Raw genomic sequence first — 18,525 nt, forward strand, 5'->3', positions numbered from 1 at the left:
AAGTCTCGTCGCTAGTTCCCGCCCCCTCGCCTAGTTGAAAATGAAGGAGGCGGTCTCCTCCAGCCTATTAGTCCGCCTCGCCCACCCTCCCCTTAAATAACCTCCACTTCCGCGCATGCGCGCCACTGTAGAATGGCCTCTCTGCTACTAGAGTGCCGCCATATTGGTAAAGGTATTAGGGTGAAGGTAGAACGGAATTTCCTGTTCTCGCGGGAGCTAGAGGCGTGACTGCCACGTCCGAGCAAAACGGGAACGGAGAGGATCCCGGAGCCGGTGAGAATTCCCTGCTTCCCTTCTGTCCTTTTCAGGCCTTTTCCCATCTAGTGTGTCATAGAGACGAGGGACCAGAGAGCCTGTAAAGTGTCTTGATTAAAGGCTAGAGTGGTGTCTTGGGGGGGGCCTACATCCAGGAAGGGGTTCGGGATAAAGAGAACGAGTCTTAGGAACAATGTGGGAGGGGACTGAATGAAATGGGGGAGCGTCCCGTGGATGTGGTCCGAGGGCGCAAGCTGAGTAAAGCAGACCCCGTGTAGAATTGAGGGTCAAGTAGAGTCATTGTCTCTGTCCCTCTGGTCAGCGTGATGGCCAGGGGCCTGCGGGCCCCCCACTGGGTGGCCGTAGGACTGCTGACCTGGGCGTCTTTGGGGCTGCTGGTTGCCGGACACGGGGGTCATGGTGACCCGCACGAGGACATGCAAGAGGACTTCCATAGCCACAGGCACTCACATGAGGATTTCCACCATGGGCACAGCCATGCTCATGGCCATGGCCACACTCACGAGAGCATCTGGCATGGGCATACCCATGGTCATCATCACGGACATTCACATGAGGATCTGCACCATGGCCACAGCCATGGCCACTCCCAAGAGAGCCTGTATCACAAAGGACATGGACATGACCGTGAACATCATGGAGGCTATGGGGAGTCTGGAGCTCCAAGCATCAAGCACAACCTGGACACTGTCACACTCTGGGCTTATGTGAGTTCCCAGGGGATGGGGTAGAGAGGGACTATTTCTGGATTGTTGGAAACTTCACAAAACTTGACCCCTGACTCTCCTCACTAGGCACTGGGAGCCACGGTACTGATCTCTGCAGCTCCATTTTTTGTCCTCTTCCTTATCCCAGTGGAGTCAAACTCCCCCAGACACCGCTCTCTGCTCCAGATTTTGCTCAGTTTTGCTTCTGGAGGGCTCCTGGGAGATGCCTTCCTGCATCTTATCCCTCATGCCCTGGGTAAGTATCTAATCCTGCCTCAAAGTATAAACTACTATCTTATTCTTTAGGGAAAAAAGGGTTCTTTCTCCTTTGTGATTCCTGACATTCTAATATTTATCACATACACCTCCTTTAGGACATGTTTTCCTCATCTATATTTTTTTCTTTCTTCCTGCAGAGCCTCATTCTCACAACACTCTGGCACAGCCTGGACATGGACACTCCCACAGTGGTGAGGAAGAGATATATGGGTACAGCTGTTGGGATGCTGGGAAAAATCTGTGTCTTCCTATTCTTCACCTCCTGCACTTGAGGAGGAGCCTGTAATCCACATCTCCCATAACCTCTCAATGCCTCCATTCCCAGGCCAGGGCCCCATTCTGTCTGTGGGGCTGTGGGTTCTCAGTGGAATTGTCGCCTTCCTTGTGGTGGAGAAATTTGTGAGACATGTAAAAGGAGGACATGGACACAGTCATGGGCATGGACATAGTCCCACACATGGAAGTCACGGAAGACAGGGTGAGCCCAGAAACCACTCTGCTGAAAACCACCTTGTGTGCCTCAAAATCCCTTCATCCTGTGGCTGTCAGGTGGAACAGACTTCCTTTTGAGGATGTGTCAGAAGATGTCTGCTCTCAATCTGACCAACTCCTTTGTTCCCTCAGAGCATCCTTCAAAGGAGAAGTCCAGCTCAGAGGAAGAAGAAAAGGAAGCAAGAGGGTTGCGGAAGAGGAGACGAGGGAGCATCGGGCCCAAAGATGGGCCAGTAAGACCTCAGAACCCTGAAGAAGAAAAAACAGGCTCAGGTAAGGGCCAGGGTTGATGATAAGCTTGGGCAAGGGGCACCATTGTGAATCACACAGAATATATGTTGTGGATATTGCTATGTGTCTGGGAAACACTGAGGGATTATGTGTGATATGATCTCTGAGAGGAGATATGAGAATGGCTGACGAGGACTGGAACTGGGGGTGATGGATGCCTCTGATCATTTTCTTTCTCTGTGCTATACAAGACCTGCGTGTATCTGGGTACCTGAATCTGGCTGCTGATTTGGCACACAACTTCACAGATGGTCTAGCTATTGGTGCTTCCTTTCGAGGGGGCCGAGGGCTGGGAATACTGACCACAATGACTGTCCTACTTCATGAAGTGCCCCATGAGGTCGGGGACTTTGCCATCTTGGTCCAGTCTGGCTGCAGCAAAAAGCAGGTTAGTAATGATGCCCACCAAGCATAATTACTTCAAACCCTTTGCTCCTGCTCACTCACTCCAAACCCAGGACTGCCTCTCATTAGTTCTAAACATGGACAACAAATCTAGAAATGAGGATGAAGAAGTTTTGTTTTCTTTGTCCTTTAATTCAGTATTTCTTGAATTGCAGTCTATAAGTCATCTGATTATTTTATGGGTAATGTTATACACTGGACTACAAGGTCCATGGGAAGGATCTATGCTCAAATTTTTCTATCAAGTGCAATGTCATACTATAATCCCATCAATTTGGGAGGCTGAGGCAAGAGGATCAAAAGTTCGAGGCCAAGGGCAGCATGCTGGTGCATGCCTATAATCCCAGAGGCTCACGAGACTGAGGCAGGAAGATGACAAGTTCAAAGCCAGCCTCAGCTACTCAGCAAGGCCCTAAGCAACTTAGTGAGACCCTGTCTCTTAAGTAAAACATAAAAAGGACTGGGGATGTGGTTCAGTTGTCAAGTGACCCTGGGTTCAATCCACGGTACCAAGAAAAAAAAGTTCAAGGCCAGCCTTGGCAACTTAGCAAGACCCTGTCTCAAAATAAAAAGGGCTGGGTACGGATGTAGCTCAGTGGTAGAGTGCCCCTGGTTCAATCTCCAAGACTGCAATATAGATAGATAGATAGATTTTTTTTTTCTTCAGAAAATATGTAGTCTGGAACAACCTTCCCATCTTTTTAAACCCGGCTTTTTAGTTTCTGAAGACATGCACCCAACACCTACACACCTATTCTTCACTAACCACATCCAAATCACTGATAGTCTTGGGGCTGGGGATATAGCTCAGTTGGTAGAGTGCTTGCCTCACATGCACAGGCCCTGGTTCTCCCCAGCACCATAAATAAATAGATAGATAAATAAATCGATCGTTGATAGTCTTTAGCTATTGATGAGTACCTTTTTCTCTTTTCTGCCCACCAGGCGATGCGTCTACAGCTACTGACAGCAGTAGGAGCACTGGCAGGCACAGCCTGTGCCCTTCTCACTGAAGGAGGAGTAGTGGGCAGTGAAGTTGCAGGTGGTGCAGGTCCTGGCTGGGTTCTGCCATTCACTGCAGGTGGTTTTATATACGTAGCAACAGTGTCTGTGTTGCCAGAGCTGTTGAGGGAGGCGTCACCATTACAGTCACTCCTGGAGGTGCTGGGGCTGCTGGCAGGAGTTGTCATGATGGTGCTGATTGCCCACCTCGAGTGAGGTGGGATAAACCACCCCCACCCCTGCCCCAAACGTCTACCCCTAACTCCAAGTCAGGGGTCTATGGTAGCTAGGGGCCCTGGCCATGGACGTCTGCCAGAGGAAGGACTTGTAGCCCAGAAAAAACAGTGACTTTGGTATTAGGACCTTCAAGTTTTGGTAGTCTTACAGAGGTCATAGAGGTGAGAATAAGAGGCCAGAGGGACCAAAATGTTGGGCACTGCCTAGCTATATTGTAGATTTTGGAGGGAAAAATGGGGCCATGAAGAAAGCTGCAAGAAAAAGGATGGCAGCCTACCTGGTGTACCCTACCTACTTGTTCTCTGAGGACCAAGCTGCCAAACATTTCTCCAAGGTCCTTCTCATCTGTTGGTGGAGGCTTCAGGGAAGACCTGAATCCCGGACTGAGGGGGTGACAGGAGGAGTTGGGGGTAAACATCAATCGTGTGTTCTGATTTGGGAGTGATCAGAGGATTAGGGGGTGGGAGAAGATTAGTTGGTAATCTCATAGCCTAATTTTTGTTTGGTTTCTATTCATTTTATATCATTGTGTTTGAATCGAGGGGGAGGGGTGGTGACCGGAAATAAAGACCTTGGATCTTCCGCCCCACATGCAGTCTTTGTCTTTTTGGGGGGAATGGGGCCCCTTGTCTCCCCCACTCCCCAGGCCCCCTTTCGGTGTCGTCTGGACACGCCCCCACGGTGGGAGGTCGGCCCGCGCTCCTGGCCACAGATGGCCTGTGGCTGGTGGGGCTTCGATGGGGCCTTGCCACGCCCCCACTGTGCTTGGATTGGCTCATGGCTTGGGTGCCCGCCCACCCGCCGCCCGCCATGGCGTCTCAGCTGCGGCTCGGTTCTGCGCTGGCCTTGGTCACAGGTTCAAAGGGTCTTAGGGCGGGTTGGGGTGCCCGAGTTATGTTAAGGGGAGCACTCTCAAGCCCCACGGCCCCAGTGACCTTTGGCACCTTGTTTGAATTTTACTAACTTTGCGCCCTGTGACTTCTGGCCCGGCCTCTCCTCTCTCCTTCCCTTCTCCGCATACTTTTTCCCATCTCAGGTGCGGGTAGCGGCATCGGCCGGGCGGTTAGTGCGCGCCTGGCCAGAGAGGGGGCTACCGTAGCCGCCTGCGACGTGGACGGGACAGCAGCTCAGGAGACGGTGCGGCTGCTAGACGGGTCGAGGAGTGAGGAAGGGGCGCCGGGCGGGAACCACGCTGCCTTCCAGGCTGATGTGTCTGAGGCCAGGGCCACCAGGCGCCTGCTGGAAAAAGTGCAGGTGAACTCCAGGCAGCCTTGCCCTTGCACGCACACAGTTAAAGCTCTAACATTGTCCCCACTGCCCCTGGGTCTTTGTGGTGTTTTGATGTGTAACCTCCCCCCTCCTGTAGGCCAGCTTTTCTCGCCCGCCATCTGTCGTTGTGTCTTGTGCGGGCATCACTCGGGATGAGTTTCTGCTCCACATGTCTGAGGATGACTGGGACCAAGTCATAGACGTCAACCTCAAGGTGGTGACCTCTGAACCTGTGACCTCTGATCCCCCAAGCCAGGAGAGGGAATTGGAGGAGGACTGTCACCCCAGCTGATCTCACCTTACTACCCTCTTCTGCCAGGGCATTTTCCTAGTTACTCAGGCTGCAGCTCAAGCCTTGGTGTCCAGTGGTTGTCACGGCTCCATTATCAATATCAGTAGCATCGTTGGAAAGGTCAGGTTGGGTTGGGACAAGGTCAGCCAGCCAAGTGGGCACAGAGAGAAGGGCCCCTCCTTGAGATTCCTTACTCACCTTAGATCTCTGACTCACCTGTAGGTGGGGAACATCGGGCAGATAAACTATGCTGCATCCAAGGCTGGAGTGATTGGGCTCACCCAGACTGCAGCCCGCGAGCTTGGACGGTTGGTCAGCCACCTCGGGTGCAGGGGACTTCACTGAGGCATGTAGTGCCGTGAGGGAAGGGTCAGTAATCGGTCTAGAGTTCAGCAGCCACTCTCCCTTCCACAGACATGGGATCCGCTGTAACTCTGTCCTCCCAGGGTTCATTGCAACACCCATGACAGAGAAAATGCCACAGAAAGTGAAGGATAAGGTAGGAGGCCGTCAGTGGAGGACACAATCAGTCAGAGACCCAACGTCTCTGGGTTTCAGAGAGAGAGAATGCTGGGCACAGTGCCTGGCAAACAGTAAGTATTCAAAAAATGTATGAGGGATGGAGACAAAAGAAAAAAATCATGGACTCAGCCTTCAAAACAAATCCATAAAAGAAACTTTCACCACCCATATATGAGTGTTTCCTTCCAGGTGACCGGAATGATCCCAATGGGACACTGGGGGAACCCTGAGGGTGAGCACTGAGTGGAGAGGAGGGAACCTGAATAAAAAAAAAAAACCCAAGATTTGTATTTTGGGGAGGGTCTCACCAGGATTTGTAGTTGGGGTGGGGGTGAGGGGGTGCCAGAGATCATGGCTACTTTGAATCTATGGAAGTGAATGGGATTGTGCCCTTTCCCCACCATTCCTATAGATGTGGCAGATGTGGTTGCATTCTTGGCATCTGAAGACAGTGGATACATCACAGGGGCCTCAGTGGAAGTCACTGGTATGATGCCAGCATGGGGAAAGAGAGGGCACAGAAGTGGAACTCAAACCATATGAGAAAATGAGGGAAGCCTGGAGCTACTGTGGGAAGGGCAGAGGCTTCCAAGGCCAAGAACAGAAATGGGTACCCCCAGCCCATTTATCTCTCCACCCATGCATCTGTCCAAATGTTTTTGCCCCTCCCAGGAGGTCTTTTCATGTAACTGCCTCAAGGACCCTGGACTCTTCTCACTCCCCCACCACTCTGCCGGGTCTCCTGCTGATGAGGACTCAAAGTTCCCAGGCTACAAAAGGGGTGGCAGTGTATGGCCCAGGAATGCTGAATACGGGAGGCAGGGGTGCTTGTGACCCTAATAAATTCCAAATCCTCTTCCCTGCCACCTCCGGTTCTTCTTGTGTCCAAGCCCTCAGACCCTTCCCCACCTCCCCCTCTTCCCTTTCCCGAAGGATTGTTCCCTTTCACTGCCTGGTCTCCCAGGGCAACCCCCGCCGCCGGGTGTGAGAGGAAAGAGTGTATGTCACTGTGTATGCGTGACACTCTGGGTCTTTTTGGAGGGAGGGGTTTCTGCCCTACCCCCTTTGGCTGGTTCTGCAGTGCCAGTCCCCTCCCCCCACCCCAACTCCCTGAGTCCTTATGGTCCCCAAGGGTGATTTGTTCTTGGCCCCATCCTGGTGTCCAGTCTGGCCTTGGAAGGGGGTCTTGGAACAGGTGGCCCTCCCCCACCCCTCTCCTTTCTCTCAGTCCCCCCTCCCCTTTCTCTCCACCTTACAATAGCTGCAGCCGGCTTGGGGTCGGATGGGGGGGATTAGGGGAGGGGGCCAGGATTAGGGGAATGGACCAGCCGATGAAAGGGGCTGGAGGAGAGCAGAAGGGAGGGGGTTGGGAAGAGAAGGAGGAGGAAGGGGAGGGGGTCCGCGCTAATCGACTCTGGCGCCCACATAAGGACTGGCCACGGACTGAAGGAGAGGACAGGGAAGTAGGGGGCAACTGGGGTGGGGGGTCGAGGGAACCCACTGCTGACTTGTCCCAGAGACAGGCCACCCCCTGGCAGCCTCTGCCCAAGTCCGGGAACCCCTGCATAGACTGGCGGGGGGGGGAAAAACCCGTCACGGTCTTTTTTCCCCCCATATCCTTCTCATTCCCTGCCCTCAATGGGGATCGCTCTGCTCTTTCCTCTTGCCTCTCCTCTCGGTTCCCTTCTTTTAGAGTCCTGGAAAAGGCTTCTGCCCACTTCCCACTCCAGACATTCCGTCCCTTGTGTCCCCCACCCACACGCGCACACCCCCTCCCCAATGGGGGCCCATCTTGTGTGTGTGTGTGTGTCCCTGCTTCCGCGTGGTGTCTCCATTCCCCCGTTCCTCCCGTGCGCCTCCCTCCCCCGCCCCGGGCCGCGGCTCTTGATTGTCCAAACGCAATTCTCGAGTCTATAGCTCCGGCCGAGAGTTGAGTCTGGACGTCCTGAGCCGCTGCCCCCAAACCTCGAGGGGGAGAGCGGGTCGGAGGGTCTAGGGAGAGGCAAAGCGGAGGGTGGAGCAAATCCCCAGGGTTTAGGGGAATCCCGAGTACTTTGGAACCTAGTTGCATTCACAGGACTTGGCTAAGGCGACAGAGCCTCTTTTGCACCTTCTCGCCGCCCCCCCCCCCAGGATCCCAGGCTGTGGGTTACGAAGAAGTTGTATGCAGGGGGAGGGAGAGATCCCCAGGGCCACAAGGGGATGCGGAGTGGGGGAGGTGGCCCCCTTCCCGAGCCCTCTGTCCTTCCTGGGGTCCCAGCGATCCCAGGCCCCGCCCTCCCGAGCAGAGGCCCCGGGTGGGGAAACCCGGGTAGGAAACAGTGGCTAAGGTTGGCCGCGCAACCGTGCTGGGCCAGGGGAGGAGACAGAGGTCCCCACGTGGCGCGGGACTCCCGGGACGCCTGCTCCTCGCGCGGGGCGGGCGCGTCTCGTGGGCGGGGGAACCCCGGCGTCCACGTCGCGTCCCACCCGCGCCGCGAGTGGCGGGTGACGTCTGCCAGCGGGGGGGTGGAGTGGAGGGATAGGCGGAAGTGACGTAGGGCCCAAGCGCCCGGGCCATGGCGGCGGCGGCGGCGGGAGCTGCTGTCTGAGCAGCGACTGCGGACGAGCGAACTCGGCCCCGGAGTCAGGGCCTAGGGAGAGGCGCGGCGGCGGCTGGAGCGCGGACTGTGGAGTCGGGTGAGGGGCAGCGCCGGCGCGGGGGCGGGGGATCAGAGGGGAGTCGCTAGAGGGGCGGGGTCTGCGCGAGGGTCGGCCCCCCTAACACCGCCTCCCCTTCCCCCCTCCCTAGCCTTCCTCGCCTTCTCGGCCGCGGAGCCCTGGTGGGGGGTCTGTGCCCGGTCACCATGACGACGCCGGCGAATGCCCAGAATGCCAGCAAAACGTGGGAACTGAGTCTGTATGAGCTGCACCGGACCCCGCAGGTGACAGGGACTCTTCCCGTCCTGGTTTACCCCTTCCCCTCAAATCCCTGATAAACAGACCCGTCACACAGCTTGTTTTCCATTTTCCCCCCTATTCTGCTGACCCTGCCTGATTTCACAGACTCCCTGGACCTACCTTTGAAAATCACCTTTTTAAAGCACTTTTACATTTAATTTAATCCTCAAAACAGCCCTGTCAGAGAGTTAGAGCAAATATTACTATCTACATTTGAAAGATGATAAACAGACACCAAAATTACCTTCTCTGTTCCCCAGTTCAGTGTCAGATCAGTGTATACAGGACTCACCTTGGAAGTTTATTTAAAATGGAACTTCACAGGTCCCTGCCACCCACATTCTGTTTCAATAGTGCAGTGGACCCTCAGAATCTGCATTTATAACAGGCACCCTAGGGAATTCTGATGTAGATAGTACCAGAACCACATTGTAAAAAAAAAAAAAACTGTTGACTGAGTCTTCTTCAAACCACAGATCTATGGCCCCACCCCCACCCTCACCCCCAAACCTCAGATTATCCTATTCCAAAACTCCTCTTAGTTTATGGACCCTAATCCTTTCCGTTATCCATTCTCTCCAAATTAGTAGTCCTTCTCCATCTCAGAATCCAATCTTCCTCAGGTAGCCAACATGATAACCAGATCCTGCCATCTCACTGTATTTCTCAACATTCCTTTCTTATGATTGCTTGTTTTGAAAATCCCTTTCCTGGTAACCCACCATCACCCTTCATTCACTGATGTTTCCAGGAAGCCATCATGGATGGCACAGAGATTGCAGTTTCCCCTCGATCACTGCATTCAGAACTCATGTGCCCCATCTGCCTGGACATGCTAAAGAATACAATGACAACCAAGGAGTGCCTCCATCGGTTCTGCTCTGACTGCATTGTCACAGCCCTGCGGAGCGGGTAACAGGAGGGACTTGTTTTGAGATTGGGTGAAGGGGCCTCGAGTTGGTGTCCTCTCTCTGGTCCTAGTTCAGCCTAGACTTCAGGCTTCTTTTCTCCTGTCCCAGGAACAAGGAGTGTCCTACCTGCAGAAAAAAGCTGGTATCCAAGCGATCCCTACGACCAGACCCCAACTTTGACGCCCTGATCTCTAAGATCTATCCCAGCCGGGAGGAATATGAGGCCCATCAAGACCGAGTGCTCATCCGCCTCAGCCGCCTGCACAACCAGCAGGCGCTGAGCTCCAGCATTGAGGAGGGGCTGCGCATGCAGGCCATGCACAGGTGAGGAGTCAGGAGAAGGGCCACAACAGGGTGGTAGAGTGGGTCCCATGGTTAAAGTCCTTGGACTATCTTTGCTATCTGCTAGCATCTAAGTCTCAGTATCCTAAGAGCTGACCACAGCCTTACTGTTGGGCCTGGAAATCATGGATGTAAATTACAGCCTTAGTAAACAACAGGCAGTGCTATCCTTAGAAAGAAAATAGCTCATCCTGTAACTTTTTAGAAGTTAGAACAGTAGATTGATTTCAAGCATAAGCTGAGTTCATGCTGGGGAGTAAATCACCTCCTACGCCTCCTTCTCTGTAATATGTATCCATATTACCTTTGGGTCTTGTTAAAAATGCAAACTCCGATTCAGGTGATCGGATCTGCATTCTGCAAGCTCACTGGTGATGCCTGTGCAGCTGGTCCTTTGACCACATTTTGAGGGTGAGGACCAGTGATCTCAAGTTGCTTAACATTTCTAAGCTTGTTTCCTCAGCCATAAAATGGAGATTAAATACTCAGGGCGCTTGGCATATTGTTAGTGTTAATAAATATCAGGTACATCATTAGGATTTCCATGATCTCTTAATTCTCTGAAGTTTAAAGTCTAAGCCCCTTATCCTTGGTGCTTTCTAATCTTAACCACTTGCTTCTACAGGGCCCAGCGTGTGAGGCGACCGATGCCTGGGTCAGATCAGACCACAACGATGAGTGGGGGGGAAGGAGAGCCTGGGGAGGGAGAGGGGGATGGAGAAGATGTGAGCTCAGATTCAGCCCCTGACTCTGCCCCAGGCCCTGCTCCCAAGCGACCCCGTGGAGGGGGCGCAGGGGGCAGCAGTGTAGGGACAGGGGGAGGGGGTACTGGGGGGGTGGGTGGAGGTGCTGGTTCAGAAGACTCTGGTGACAGGGGAGGCACGCTGGGAGGGGGAACCCTGGGCCCCCCAAGCCCTCCTGGGGCCCCCAGTCCCCCGGAGCCAGGTGGAGAAATTGAGCTCGTGTTCCGGCCCCACCCCCTGCTCGTGGAGAAGGGAGAATACTGCCAGACTAGGTGAGGAGCCCTGGCTTTCCCCAGACCACTGTGTAATCAAAGCTCACAGAGTTCCATTCAGAAGCAGGGTCACCCAATCCCTGAAGCAACCCAAACCCAGAGACCCTTTGGGAAAGTCCCCTCCTTCCCATCCCCATTTGCCGCCTCCCAAGCCCTGAACCTGCCCTCTCTCCCACCCCAGGTATGTGAAGACAACTGGGAATGCCACAGTGGACCATCTCTCCAAGTACTTGGCCCTGCGCATTGCCCTTGAGCGGAGGCAGCAGCAAGAGGCGGGCGAGCCAGGAGGGCCTGGAGGGGGTGCCTCTGACACTGGGGGACCTGATGGGGGTGGTGGGGAAGGTGGGGGTACCGGAGGAGGTGATGGTCCTGAGGAGCCTGCTTTGCCCAGCCTGGAGGGTGTCAGTGAAAAGCAGTACACCATCTACATCGCACCTGGAGGTGGAGCATTCACGGTGAGAGCCTCTGACAGCACTGGTGTAGAGGGCGCGGGAGGGAAGGTGAAGAACCCTCCCCTTCACACAGCCATGAGCCTGACCCCTCTTCTCACCCCTGCTCCTTCATCTCCCTCCCTGTCCTCTCCCATTGCTCCACGTGCTCCTGCTTTGCTTCTGCTTTCTTCTTCCTCCCTTGGTTGCTTTTTTCTCTCGTTCATTTCCTTTGCCATCTTCCCCAACTTTGTTCTCTCCTCCCTGTCTCTCACCCCCTCCATAGACGCTGAATGGCTCACTGACCCTGGAGCTGGTGAATGAGAAGTTCTGGAAGGTGTCCCGACCACTAGAGCTCTGCTATGCCCCCACTAAGGATCCAAAGTGACCCCGCAAGGGGACAGCCAGAAAATGGGGACTATGGGCTGTCTCTGTGTCCTGGCCTACCACCCCAGCTTCTTCATCTCCCATTGTCCCCCAGCCCAGCCAGCCAGCAAAAGGACACAAATGAGGACAAGTGGCTTTTATACAAAGTATCTATATCAGATTCTTCTATATTGTACAGAGTGGGGCGTGCGCCCCCACTTACTGCCTTTTCTATTGCCCCCAGCCTCCCATCTCTCCCAGATGATAGGGAAGGTGAAGAGGCCTCCCCCTTCACACTCACCTACCAACAACAAATTTGCTTTTTTCCTCTTTGAAACCTGCAGTTGTGTGTGTGTTTATCAGGGGTATACAAGGAAGAAGACTGGGGAGGGAAGCCTAGAGATCATGGAGAATCAGCCTTGGAGATGTCTAATGGTTCTCCAGAGTTTAAGTCCCTTTTTTCTGAACTCCAAATTAGAAAATATGTACATAAAAATAGGAAGGAACCATCTGTGAGTCTGGAAAAGAGACAATGAAGAGTGGGGAGGTGTGAAGTCAGATTCCAAACTTGCTCCCTAAAACCTGAATCACCCAGGTGGAAACCCAGTTTCCATGCCAAAGGGAAAGCAGGATGGTGACTCTAGAGTAAAGCATATTTATAGGTGCCCACAGGACAGGAGGGTGATATTGGTTCTCACCAGCTGGTTTCCTTAGCTGGGAAGAAAAAGAGGGAGGGAGATGGGAGGACCGTGAAAAGAAAACTCCGTGGTATGGTGGTGCACACCAGTAATCCCAGGGACTGCGAAGGCTGAGGCAGGAGGATCAGAAGCTTGAGGCCAGCCTCAGCAATTTAGCAGTGCCCTAAGCAACTTGGGAACACCCTGACTCGAAAAATAATAAGGACTGGGATGTGGCTCATGATAGAGCACCCCTGAGTTCGATTCCCAGTACAAAAATAAAGAAGAAAAAACCCATAGTGGATATCCCTGCCACCTGGGAGTTGGGCTGCCTCCCGAGGCAGGGTGGGCAGGACTGCAGACCACAGTTCCTAGGAGCGCACAGCCTGTGCCAGGCGGCGGGGCTGCGGCGGGAGGGGCGCCCGGGAGTTGTAGTTCAGTACTTGTCCGGGCAGGGGCTGAAATGGCAAAGTTGCAGAGCGGTGAGGACATCGAAAAAAGCCTCAGCAGCCTCCAGGCCTCGATTTCTGCGGGCGGGATGGGACAAGTCCAAACCCGGGGCTGGGGAAATGGCGCAGTCCAGGTCAGCGCGGGCCGGGGAAGAGTCTTTCCCTCTGCAGGAGGCACTACCACACCCTCCACCCAGCCCCTTTGCCCCTCGCTTCCTGTTTACAGTGCTCCAGGCGCCCTCGCCTCGGTCTGCCCCCAGTTTCCCCACTCAGTATTGTGTCGCTGGCAAAGCGTCCAGCTGTGCAGAGAAAGCCCACTGGGCCACCCAGCCCCACGCCCCGCCACGCTCTGACCGGAGGGCACCCTGCTTCTCCATTGGGAGTTCTCATTTGTTCCCCCTTGTCCTTGGCACTTTCGAATAAGGTGGACGGACGCAGGTGGGCACCCTTCAGCTCCCAGCAAGTACCGCAGATCTAGAGCCCCAGTGCGGCCCAGTGGACAACACCCACTGCCACTTAGTAGCAGCCCCTCCACACCGCCTCTCTGGAACCCGCGACATGAAATCCCCTTCTCTCCGACCCAAGTGTCCAGGGTGTGGCATGTTGTCATACGCAGGTGGGCCTTGTTCCGAGCTCCAAGGTAGAGAAGCTCCAAGGTGGGAAGCAGCCTGGTGAGATACCAAGGTGGGAATCCAAACTAACCGGGCTTTTACCCTGGTTGCAGGGTTTTCTGGGAGTGGAAGTGTCTCCCCCCCCCCCCCCCACTCCTCTTTTTTCCCTAACCGGTCCCCCCCCTCCCCCGCAGCCTCCTCCGCTGTATCTGTTGTCTCGCTCTTGTTTCACTGTAGAACAGTCCGTCACCTTCTTGGTCCCTCTATCTCAGCTCCCCAGTCACCATTGTTGGCTCATTCTCTTCTCACCATGTCTCATGTTTCCTCTGCTAGGATGCTTTCCCACCCTCTCCTGCCCCCGTGTGACTGTGAACTTTGCAAATATGGCTATGTATTTAGATGACATCATGTGGGAGACCTACTAGAACGTTTCTCTGGGTAATGGGCGACTCCAAGTCTGTCCCACCCTTGGCTCTTCTGGGATATTTCCTTCCCAAATCCTTCAGTCCTTCCCAGTCTGTTCTGCATTACTGAGGTAGGCAAGGTGAAAGATACAAAGTATACAAAAGGGAACTTTGCTATTTTGTTGAGGAATAAGACATACTAGGAGAAAAGCTAACAATGAAGGTGCAGGGTAAAGAGAAAGGTGAACTCTATTGTCAGACCATCCTGGGTTCAAATCTCCACTCCATCTTGCACAAGCCACTAAATCTTACTTCAGTGTTCTCACCCACAAAATAGGGCAGACTAACAGGTTGCTGTAAGGATTTAGTGAGATAATACAAGTAGAATGACATACCTGACAGACCAGTCCTTCCTGTGTGGTTGACTGACCAGAAGCTTCATGGGCACCTGGGAACTTGTTAGAAATGCAAACACTTGGGCCCAAATCAGCTGCATGAGAACTCTGGAAGTAGCTGAGTGCACTGGTATAATCCCAGCAACCTGGCAGGCTAAGGCAGGAGGACTGCAAGGTTGAGACCACCTGGGAAATTTATTAAGATGAAAGAAAGAAAGGAAAGAAAGAAAGAAAGAAAGAAAGAGAAGAAAAGAAAGTCTAAAAACACTGGGTATGTAGCTCAGTAGTAAAATGCCCCTGTGTTCAATTCCCAGTACTGAGAGAGAGAGAGAGAGAGAGAGAGAGAGAGAGAGAGAGAGAGAAAAGCATCTCTGGAAATGAGGGCAGCAGTTTTGCTTTAACAAGCCCCCTGTGATTCTGATGTGCACAACAGGCTGAGAACCACTGCAGAGTGTGCTCAGTGAAAGGTTGGCTCCTTCACACACACACACACACACACACACACACACAGTGCTGAGGCTTGAATCCAGGCTACACCCCCAGCTGAGCTCCTTTCTCTCCAGAGCAGGGGCATAGCTATGGGTGGTATGTGATCAAGAGATGGCACTGGGCTGTGGAGGGGAAGAGAAGACTTCCTTTCCTGCCTAGGGCGGGAAAATGGTGGGGAACTTCTCTCTCCCTTAAGCCCACATCCATTTTACTCTCTCAGGCTTCTCAGACCCCAAACCAGGTCCTATGCAGTGGGTCCTGTGTCTGAACCCCTGCCCATGGAAGGCCTTATTCAGTCCTGTCCTTGCCTGGCAGTCTTTTTAGCTCCTTTGTAAACTGTTCACAGGAAAAGTCATGCTCCAGCTTCTTCCTTCAACCCCACAGTATAGCAGTATAGCTTGGGAAGAAGGGAGGGGTCACCAACACACCCCAGTTACTTTTTCTTTCTTTCTTTTTTTTTTTTTTTCATACTGGGGATTGAACCCAGGGGCACTCAACCACTGAGCCACATCTCCAGCCCTTTCTTACATTTTATTTTGAGACAGAGTCTCACTGAGTTTCTTAGGGCCTCACTAAATTGCTTTGAACTCACCATCTTCCTACCTCAGCCTCCCAAGCTGCTGGGATTACAGGCATGCACCACTGTGTCCCAGGACCCCCAGTTACTCCTTTAATTGGGGAAACTTAGCTTCTTATCTCCCACCTCTGTCTCCTCTGCTTCCCCCTTCCCAGTGCTGCTGTCACCTCAGGCCAGGAACAAAAAGGAGGAGGAGAGGGCAGGGAAGACCCCCAGCTCCCTACTCTAGCATCCTTCTCAGCTGTCACTCTGACCCTTCACACCTTACCTAATAGGGTCCCCCTGCCCCATACAAAGCCTACTTCCTGCTTGGAAAGTGGAGCCTCCTCCTCCCATCCCTCCCAGCACAGCCTGGGTGAGAGGCCCTTTCCTGGCCCCAATGTGGGAAGTGCTTCACCCAAGGAGCTCCCTGACTCTATCCCTATACTCCCACACTTGTGGCAGGCCCTACTCCTGCAGAGAGTATGGCCATAGCTCCTGCCACAGCACACACCTGCTCCCACCCTGTCAGAGTCCCCCTGTCACTGCAACCAGGGTGGCATGGGCTGCTCCCCTGAGCTCCATCCTGTTGCAGCATGTCACTGGACACACAGGTGAGCAGCCCTACACATGTCCTACCTGTGAGGTGGAACCCAGCTTCACCCACCAGAGGAAGGCTTTCATAGGAAGCATCCCTTCCTCTGCTCCAAATATGGCAATTATATCACCAAGATGCCAACCAAACCCATGCCCATGGGGAGACACTCAACCGGGGCAGTGGCTATGGCTGTGGCTTCTGCTAAGACCCTTGATTCATGGTCCACCAGAGGGTCCATCACTCAGTTCTACTGTCCCTGCCAGTCCACACCTGCTAGGATTCTGGTCTGCTCTTTCCCTGGGGCTGGTGGTGGCCCACTACTGTACAGCCCAGCATGCGATGAGATGCCTTTCCTCTGCCCCAGTGTGGCAGGAGCTGTGGCCGCATGCCAACCTGCAACACCAGCATCAGAACCATGAGGGGAGGGGCCCCACCACTGTGATCACTGTGTCAGGGTTTCAGACGGAGCTCAGGGCTAGTGTAGCACCCATCAGCCCTGGGGGCAAGACTGTCAGCACAACCTCTGGGCCACTCCCTGTGGCAGTACTGACCCTCCCCACACACCCCCACCCAACCTGCAGCACTCTAGGAGAGCAGAAGAGCAACCTTGGGGACAGACTCCCTCCCTGTATCCTACCCTCAGCCAGAGCGACTTTCAGAGCAATGATAGGAGAGAGGGTCGGCCAGAGACTCTCCCCGGGACTACTGGAGGCTGGGATGCCAGAGCTTTCCCTGTTTCTTAGAAATTCGTCCTTCTCAGTTTACACTCCCATCTCCTGTCTGTAGCTAAGAAATTTAGCCAATCCCTTGCTGCTGTTGTGATGGATGGATCAGATTCCCTGAGATTTCCCTGACAGGGTCAGTTTAAAGAGATACTGCATCCCCAAAGTTCTCCGTGATAACCCCACCACCAAATTCTAGTTTCCCTATTAATCCCACCCCATTCCATTACTTCCCTCAGAGACTATTGGGTCCTTCTTGCCTCAGGGCCTGAAGATACATCCAGCACCCCTGTCTGATGATACCGTCTCCCTGTGTCCAATCCTGGCTTCACCAGGCCCTAAACTTTCTAAAATACTTGTTGCACTTAACTCTAGGAATAAAACCCAGGGGGAGGCTGCTCTTTCCAATTACACAGATGACATCTTAATGAAAGGTAAAATCAAGTAAAGGAAAAGGCAAGAAAGTGGAGTAGACAGAGATGAAGAAGCCAAGGGAGGTCGGTGGAGAAAGTAGAGAAAAGAGGTCAGGGCTACGTGAGACAAGACACAGATCCATCTCAGAAACAGAGAGATGTGGGCTGGGGCTGTAGCTCAGTGGTAGAGCACTTGCCTAGCATGTATGAGGCACTGGGTTTGATCCTTAGCACCACATAAAAATAAATAAAATGAAGGTATTGTGTCTATCTACAACTAAAAATTAAATTTTAAAACAAGAAAGAAACAGAGAGATGGTGGGTATTGTGATGCACACCTATAATCTCAGCAATTCTGGAGTCTGAAGCAGGAGGATCACAAGTTTGAGGCCAGCTAAGCAACTTAATGAGACCCTATCTCAAAATAAAAAGGGAATGTGGGAATGTGGCTCAGTGGTTAAGTGCCCTTGGGTTCAATATCTGGTACAAAAAAAAATTAAGAACAAAAGAAAAAAAATGGAGAGGACCGTCCCTGGGGTGGGGTGGCACTTTTTTTCTTCTTCAATTTATGTCCTTTCCTACTGCTACTAAGGTACTAAGTTGCCTCCACAAGCACTACATGTCCTTCCATTTGCTTGTTTTTGATGTGTGTGTGTGTGTGTGTGTGTGTGTGTGTGTGTGTGTGTTCGTTCCTGGGGATTAAACCCAGGGGCTTTCTACCACTGAGCCACATTCCCAGCATCCCCCTTTTATTAGTTTTTCTTTTCGACACAGGGTCTTGCTAAGGCTGACCTCAAACTTGTGATCCTCCTGTCTCAGCTTCCTGAGTCACTGGAATTATAGTTGTGTGCCACTGTGCCTGGCACAACACTGTTTATTTAATGTCCTCTTCACATTGTAGGAAACTGCTTTGGACAAAGACTCAGCCAGTAATTCCCAGGAGTGTCCCCTCCGCATCAGCCCCCATCAACTCAGCCTGGCACTGAAGAAAGAACTATCATCACTAGCCCTTGTGAAAAGTTCTTTTAGCAGAGTTACTTGGCTTGGACAACATTTGCAGCAAGTTTATTGTTACTGTTCCTGTTATAGGATAAGTGAAACCTTAATTCTTGTATTAACTTGCCCCAAAATGTACTCTAGAACTTGGCAAGATTTCTTCTTATCAGAGAGGTTGATAATTGAAAAATGCAAAAAAGAATCTACACTATTACTTTTTACTTAGAGATTAAAAAAAAAAAAAAAGATCACTTGAAAGACCACTAATCAGTTTCACTGTTCCAGGAAGTGTGTCTACCACATGTCAAAGACTGTACTGGAACATGTATATTGCAAACAGACATAGATGTGACCCCTGCCTTTCAAAGCTTGCACGTAGGGGTGTCTGGTGTAAGCATCTCCATATTGAGCCCAGCATCTGGTCCTACCAATTTTATGTGC

The 18,525-nt window shown here is 52.8% G+C and overlaps 3 protein-coding genes across 5 annotated transcripts; all 3 read left to right on the top strand.

Annotated features, from left to right (window-relative positions):
• Positions 1 to 147: 147 nt before the first annotated feature.
• Positions 148 to 4,280, top strand: SLC39A7 (solute carrier family 39 member 7). The gene is made up of 8 exons (XM_081294879.1): positions 148 to 273; positions 578 to 983; positions 1,071 to 1,239; positions 1,400 to 1,453; positions 1,588 to 1,740; positions 1,887 to 2,027; positions 2,237 to 2,433; positions 3,396 to 4,280. The coding sequence occupies exons 2-8, from the start codon at positions 582 to 584 to the stop codon at positions 3,666 to 3,668; spliced, it is 1,389 nt and encodes a 462-aa protein (XP_081151005.1). The 5' UTR covers positions 148 to 273; positions 578 to 581; the 3' UTR covers positions 3,669 to 4,280.
• Positions 4,281 to 4,448: 168 nt separating this feature from the next.
• Positions 4,449 to 6,638, top strand: HSD17B8 (hydroxysteroid 17-beta dehydrogenase 8). 3 transcript variants are annotated; one of them, XM_081294882.1, is made up of 9 exons: positions 4,450 to 4,545; positions 4,726 to 4,943; positions 5,056 to 5,172; positions 5,278 to 5,370; positions 5,473 to 5,558; positions 5,665 to 5,749; positions 5,962 to 6,004; positions 6,185 to 6,259; positions 6,445 to 6,638. In XM_081294882.1, the coding sequence occupies exons 1-9, from the start codon at positions 4,467 to 4,469 to the stop codon at positions 6,459 to 6,461; spliced, it is 813 nt and encodes a 270-aa protein (XP_081151008.1). In that variant the 5' UTR covers positions 4,450 to 4,466; the 3' UTR covers positions 6,462 to 6,638. The 3 variants fall into 3 exon arrangements, with proteins under 3 accessions (XP_081151006.1, XP_081151008.1, XP_081151007.1); XM_081294880.1 differs by lacking the exon at positions 5,962 to 6,004 and having other exon boundaries at positions 4,449 to 4,545; XM_081294881.1 differs by lacking the exon at positions 6,445 to 6,638 and having other exon boundaries at positions 6,185 to 6,410.
• Positions 6,639 to 8,290: 1,652 nt separating this feature from the next.
• RING1 (ring finger protein 1) lies at positions 8,291 to 11,941 on the top strand. The gene is made up of 7 exons (XM_081294479.1): positions 8,291 to 8,451; positions 8,564 to 8,696; positions 9,464 to 9,624; positions 9,732 to 9,947; positions 10,591 to 10,980; positions 11,162 to 11,435; positions 11,695 to 11,941. Exons 2-7 carry the CDS (start codon positions 8,619 to 8,621, stop codon positions 11,794 to 11,796), a joined length of 1,221 nt encoding a protein of 406 aa, XP_081150605.1. The 5' UTR covers positions 8,291 to 8,451; positions 8,564 to 8,618; the 3' UTR covers positions 11,797 to 11,941.
• Positions 11,942 to 18,525: the final 6,584 nt, after the last annotated feature.

The sequence above is a fragment of the Spermophilus citellus genome (assembly GCF_964194105.1).
Source record: "Spermophilus citellus genome assembly, chromosome: 5".
Lineage (NCBI taxonomy): Eukaryota > Metazoa > Chordata > Mammalia > Rodentia > Sciuridae > Spermophilus > Spermophilus citellus.